This window comes from Miscanthus floridulus, chromosome 2, assembly GCF_019320115.1.
Source record: "Miscanthus floridulus cultivar M001 chromosome 2, ASM1932011v1, whole genome shotgun sequence".
Lineage (NCBI taxonomy): Eukaryota > Viridiplantae > Streptophyta > Magnoliopsida > Poales > Poaceae > Miscanthus > Miscanthus floridulus.
This window is the reverse complement of record NC_089581.1, coordinates 174,778,721-174,785,504: the sequence shown is the minus strand read 5'-3', so window position 1 is coordinate 174,785,504 and position 6,784 is coordinate 174,778,721. Positions and strand designations below refer to the sequence as shown.

Sequence of the window (6,784 nt, the reverse complement as noted above, 5' to 3'; positions counted from 1 at the left end):
AATAATACAGACGACCGATGGAGGCGACGACGACCGATAGATGATGCAACAGCAACAAATAGCAGACGCCCATTCCCGGCGCCAACCGCAAGGTTGGTAGAGGCAACCGAAGGCCCCCATCCAAACGCCACCAAAAGTATTTCTTGAAACCAACTCCTAATTATTCAAATAATCCGGATGGATGGATGGATTCTATGCGTGATTGGAACCACAATTATTGTTTAGAAGCCGCGCGTACATATCGTATGACGTAAAAATTAATAAGTGCCGCTGTTTCATGTCAAGCTATACTACCTTTTGATATGATGTGCTAATTGCACACCCGACAAAGAAAAGGTGTAGCCTAGTTGCACCACTACATCTACACATGAAAGATTGCAAACAGTGATTCAGATGCACCTATGCATGTATGCACAGGCATAACTTTTTTAGCACGTTTTTTCTTTATTAAGAAGGGAAGCAAATAAACATACAAGAAATTAGGCAAGCTTAGGGCTAATAACCAGCCCTACAAATATGGTTTGCAAACCGATTACGGAGTAGTAGTACCACGCATAACTACCTTACCTATTTTTTCTTGCTTAATTAGCTTCCATAGTGGTACCACCGCACGTAGTACCACAGTTAAGGTGTGCCCTAATTAATACTCTCTAGCTACAAGGTGCAATCTTTTCTTCAACGAAGAAAATCTAAATGCAAACACATGATCCATGTGAAGCTAATACATATTAGCTACATGTGCAACCTCCTATCATATCCTCCTAAAGTTGTACTGCACTTTGCGTACCATATACATCCCTCCTACTCCTAGTACAAAAACGCATTGGTGCAACTCTTTGGTAGCTAGCAGCTATAGGCACCTTGCTTTAGTTGTTCCCCTTTCTCTTTGGGCATGCTTAGATTCCAAAGCTTCACCACACCCTCCTAGCTCTCCCCCACACTTCCACCTCCACTTCTTCTCTCTCATCTCATCCTTTCTTTCTTACCGGCCGGCCGGCGCGCGGCTCTGCAATTCACCCGCCCTTTCCTTTATTTTCACCACGATCTCCGGCTGCCGTCTGGCCTCATCATCAGATAATCAGCTACAGTTCGCTAGCTGCTCTCGTCTCGGTCACCTAGCAGCTCTCTGCAGCGGCTAGCTATCTAGCTCTCCCGGCCGGCCCGGCCGCCTTTTTTCCTTGCCGTTGCCCCCCCGGCTTAGGAACCCTCGAAAAGACACCTCACCATCTCCTTTGTGTCCTTGCTAACTCACTCCCCATTAAATCCTTCTTCCTCCCGCTGGCCGTGGCCGCCCCGCCCGCCCCCGCCATCGCCCGCCCACCAGTTGCTTCAGAAGCTACCCACATCGTCATATAAACATACCCGACGACTGCACGTGCGTGCGCAAACCAGCGGGAGCGAGCACCAACCGGGCCAAGAAGCCTAGCCAGCGACCGAGCAGAGCTGCCCCGGCCCGGCCGCGCGCGCGTCCAATCGAGGAAGAAAGAAGGGGTCCGGTCATCGAGCTTGGCGCCTTGGCAAAGCAACGACCGTCGTCAGGGACATCCGTCCGTCGGTCGGTATATGCAGGGCGGCGGCGGTGATCAAGCAGGAGCAGCAGGAGGGAGCCTGGGCATGGACATGGGCGTGGGGTACGCCGGCGGCGGCGCCGAGTGCTCGTCATCTTCGGCTGCAGCTGCCGCGGCCGCCGCAGCCGCCGCGGCGGAGGCGGAGGAGCGGCAGCTGCTCAAGGGGGAGATCGCGGTGCACCCGCTGTGCGAGCAGCTGGTGGTGGCGCACGTGGGGTGCCTGCGCGTGGCGACGCCCATCGACCACCTCCCCGTGATCGACACGCAGCTCGCGCAGTCCAGCGGCCTCCTCCACTCCTACGCCGCCCACCACCGCCCCTTCCTCTCCCCGCACGACAAGCACGACCTCGACTCCTTCCTCGTACGTCCTGCCACTAGCTAGTAGCTACTAATACCTGCTCCCACTATTACTAGCTATGCATCATCCACGCATGCATGTATCTAGGTTTCGATCCATCTAGCTGACTGGTTCTTCTGTTCATGCATGGTGGTGCAGGCGCAGTACCTGATGCTGCTGTGCTCGTTCCGGGAGCAGCTGCAGCAGCACGTCCGGGTGCACGCCGTGGAGGCCGTCATGGCGTGCCGCGAGATCGAGCAGTCCCTCCAGGACCTAACCGGTAAGCAAGCTACATGTTTCATTAGCTATATATTACGTTTAATTTTCCCACCAATTATCTCCTCCAAATTTCTATTTCCTTCGTCCTTCCATTTCTGGTTGCATTTGCGCAAGCGTGGGTGTTGTTTTCTCAAGATTTGCCTATCCGGTGCGCTGCCTTTTTAATTTCTCCTTGCTGCTGGTAGTTAGTTTGAATGGTACCATACGCTCACTGTTTCTTTAGTTTGATGCATGCATGCCTGTAAGCATACAAAGGTAAAATTAGTTGCAGCGCGCGTCGTCTTCCATGGCTTCTTCTCTATGCATCTCTGTTGGGTATGTGTGCGCGCGACTTGCTTGCGTCTTAAGGCTTTCCTCAATCCTAACGAAGTTGTTTACAACCTGTTCACTTGATCGTATCAGCCATGCTTATCAGTCGTGATACAGTGTTTTTCTCTCATAACAAAACAGCATCAACCAGCTTATAAGCCACAGAAACGATCAAGTAAACAGGGTGTCGATGGTAAGAGAGATACTAACAAGCTGGTGGTATTTTAGTATTCTTTCTTCTCTATTAATACTGCCTGGCAAATTTCTTGCTGGCTGCTTTGGGGAAAAAGATAGTTTTAGTATTCAACGAGCAACGGAATAAGAAAAGTGCAAAATCAAAAGGAGAATATATATATACACGTACCTGGGCTGTTGAAAGACGGGAATAACGTTTCAAATTCATGCAACTCGGTCGGATGGTGAAGTTGAGGCCCACGTAGCAAGCCTAACAGCCCAACCGTACATAGCAAGGACAGGAGAAGAACTACCAAACCCTTGCCATCTCTATGTTAGGAAAAACAAACTGAAGGCACACATGAAAATTCATACTTTGAGCATATATGGGTTGTCAATGGTTATTACCCTTGTCATCCCTAAAAACGAAGGCCAAATTCCAAAATTTCCACAATAAAGCTAGTACCCAATACTTCTTTAAAAAAAACTAGCTAGTACCCAATACGCGGTTAGTTGGTAATCAATATGTATGGATCTTAGCCCGAAGTATTGGGCAACCCATTAGTTGGTAGCAAAATATAAAAAAAATAGTATGATTTAATTAATATCGACCATTCGGAGGGCGTATGTATCTGTATGTGGTTTAATTTTCATGTTTCAAAGAAGCTATCAGGAGGTTTGGCATTAAGTAGCAATGGAGGTATAGCATACACTGGACGTTTTTTATTCAAAGGCTCGACTAAGAGCAACAAAATCCTAAAAGTAGAATTTTCTTACCTCCCATGTATCAGGGGAAAAACTGATACTTCTGACGTTTTCGGCAGCAAATTTGACTTGCGTATATGTAGTTCAATTTTGCTGTGTGAATCGATCGTTATCGAAAAGTGATTAGCTAGCTAGAGGTAGTATTAATTGTCACCATGATTGAACATGAACTATCCATCAGCCCATCACCACCACATACCCTTTATTTGTTACCTGACATGACCATGGTCTTGGTGGTCATCTTCATATAATGAGAAATCAGAACATATTTGCACTCCCTCAATTTACTAGTGTGACACATATATAAGCTTAATTACGGTCATCAAATAAAAAAGAAATAAAGGCAATGCAACATCACACAATTAAGGAAAATATGATGTATGATCCAATATATGGCTTACGAAGCATGAAAACTTAGCTTGTAATTGTAACTCCTAGGCCAGGTGTTGTTGAATTTTACAGCACTTGATTCCTCTTGATGAAACATGTGCAAATTAACAACACACGTTTGCAAAAGAAAATTTACAACACTTGCCGTTCTAAAGGTTTGGACATTAGAGTCAACATTTTGCTACACCTCTAACACACTTCAAGACTTTTGTTCTTTTCGACAACTATTAATATCATCTCTAGCTTCGTCACCTTGACACAAACAATTCATGACGGCGCGGCGTTTTTCTTAGATCTTCAACTGAATTGGTGGTTAATTCTATATGTGTATGTTATCTTTTGCAACCTATTCAGTTTATTTCTTCCAGAACCTATTATATGCAGTTTAAGCCCATCCATACCCCTGGTCGATCCTATCACTTAAGGGCTTGTTTGGATGCCCGTTTATTCCACACCAACCCACCACAACACACATGGATTGAGGTGGATACATGGACATTAGGCTTGAGTTGAGTCCACATCCGGATATGCATGCACTATCGTTACTTTTAGAGAGTAGCTGCAAAATTCCAAATTAAAGGCGTCTAGATCTAGCATACATGCGGGTGCTTCTTCTTCCCCATCATGCAAGTGGCCATGCTCAGAGCTGGTACAAATGTCTACCTAGACAGCAGCTAGCTTAGCTAGCTAGCTAGCTGGTTCTCTCATGCACGTTCCGACGGCGATTCATGCATGTCTATCTCGAGTCCACGTCCCAGAGCTTTCATTCATGCATGCCTCCGTACATGTTTCTGTTGTGTCTCGATCACGGATCACTATACTGCTACCTTTGGTTGTGATCCGAACTGATCGATGCAAACGATTGACGAGGAATTTTCCATGTTAACAGTTCATTGACACGGTTTGTTTCTGGGAAAATCATCGTTGCTGACAGTCACTAATGATGTTTTCCATGTCAGGGGCAACGCTGGAGGAAGGGACGGGGGCGACCATGTCGGAGGACGAGGACGAGCCGCCGATGCTGGAGGGGGGACTGGACATGGGCTCGGACGGGCACGACATGATGGGCTTCGGCCCGCTCCTGCCCACCGACTCGGAGCGCTCACTCATGGAGAGGGTCAGGCAGGAGCTTAAGATCGAGCTCAAGCAGGTTAAAAAAAGAAGAAGAGGAAGAAGCAGCATTGTGATATACTATTGCAAAATAAACCGTGTGAAAGCTTTTGGTTGATGTGAAGTCACGTCGAATTCGTTGCAGGGTTTCAAGTCAAGAATAGAGGATGTGAGGGAGGAAATTCTGAGGAAAAGGAGGGCCGGGAAGCTGCCTGGGGACACCACCAGCATCCTCAAGCAATGGTGGCAGCAGCACTCCAAGTGGCCATACCCCACGGTGAGTGCATTGTAGCTATCATGCATGCATGCAAGAATGCAACCAGTCATCTGCTGCTGCTACCAATGCATACACTGATGGTGTGGTGTGGTGGTCGCTCTTCTGAGCTGTTCTCCATATATCCAACAACTTGCTGATGAAGCTTATTGCTGGCAATATATATATTCCTCGTGGCATTTAATTAATTATGTGGTTGTTAAATGAGTTAAAAGATATGTGGTTTGTAAAGTATCGTGTATGCATATCCTAAAGATGGTATCATCTGAGTGGCTGGTACAGGAAGACGATAAGGCAAAGCTTGTTGAAGAGACTGGCCTGCAGCTGAAACAAATCAACAACTGGTTCATCAACCAGAGGAAGAGAAACTGGCACAACAACTCCCAGACGTCAACCCTCAAATCAAAGCGTAAAAGGTGACCAATAATGCTCTCTCCAACAATGCATGATTACTGATTAGATACATCTCTCATGTAACTTTGTAGTAATATTTTCGCTTGCTCGTAAACGATCGTAAATTTCCAGCCAGGAACAGTGTTTTTCTCTCACACCAAACCAGCCAGCAGTAAATAATCCACGATCGTTTACGGCCTCCCGAACAGGCTGATTCTCCATAATCATATCCCTACGGTTACTGACACAAATGTATATATGTGCATCAGGTGATGGAGAGCTAGCTGCTGCACAATGTAATGCACACCTGCTGACACATATACCAACACGCTAATCAAAGGAAGCTCGACGACCATGGTGACTCACAAAAAATAAAAAGGATCGACCGATTCAACTGTATATCTAGTGATTAGTCAGAGGTTACAGGTTCATGACACACACACACACACGTACACTAGTCTGACCACTGGCATATTTGTTTGCTGTGATTTTTGAGGGATGTGCTCAGAGCATACTTTATTCTTGTTATTATTGTATAGCCATAGTTTGTCCCCCAGCGTACATACATAATCTGAGGATTAAAAATCCCATCCCCTGTGCACATATATATAGTGATCTGATCTGGCCATCATCTGCTGGCAGAAAGAGAGAGAGAGAGAGAGAAAACAGAGGATGCATTCATGTTTGTACCATAAGCTGCTGCTACTTTATTTGTCAACAATAATCTGTTCCATTCATCAGAAAATATGGTAGCTATGCCAATCATAACATCATATACAGTTGGCGTAATACAATTCAGACGGCTAGCTGCTACTTGGATCAGATCGGAATCTCTATCGCCGTGTGGGCCTTGTATCGATTAGGTGTACCAAAGAAATTGGACAGCCCGGTGGAGATTTATTGGACGATTAGGCCTAACCAACACCACAAGACAAATTAAGGCTGGAGCAGCACAGCCTCTCATAATAATCCCAAAGTTTTCCGGCGCATAACGAGCAATCCTTCTCGCAATGACAAGACCGATTCCGATTAATGTCTACAGTTACATGATTACAGATACATTCATCGTCTCTGATTATTGTCTTGAAGAGATAATTGTCATGCAACTTGTCAAATATTCCTATCGATTGATGTTGGAGCTAGCTACGTCTCAACCAAGGACAGCTCCGTTGAGACCTCGCTATC

General features: G+C 46.1%; 1 protein-coding gene across 1 annotated transcript; it reads left to right on the top strand.

Annotated features, from left to right (window-relative positions):
* The first annotated feature begins 983 nt into the window (after nt 1-983).
* LOC136535773 (homeobox protein knotted-1-like 3) lies at nt 984-6,361 on the top strand. Its single transcript, XM_066528167.1, has 6 exons — nt 984-1,929; nt 2,065-2,185; nt 4,782-4,972; nt 5,078-5,209; nt 5,489-5,622; nt 5,869-6,361. Exons 1-6 carry the CDS (start codon nt 1,564-1,566, stop codon nt 5,870-5,872), a joined length of 948 nt encoding a protein of 315 aa, XP_066384264.1. The 5' UTR covers nt 984-1,563; the 3' UTR covers nt 5,873-6,361.
* The last annotated feature ends 423 nt before the right edge of the window (nt 6,362-6,784 follow it).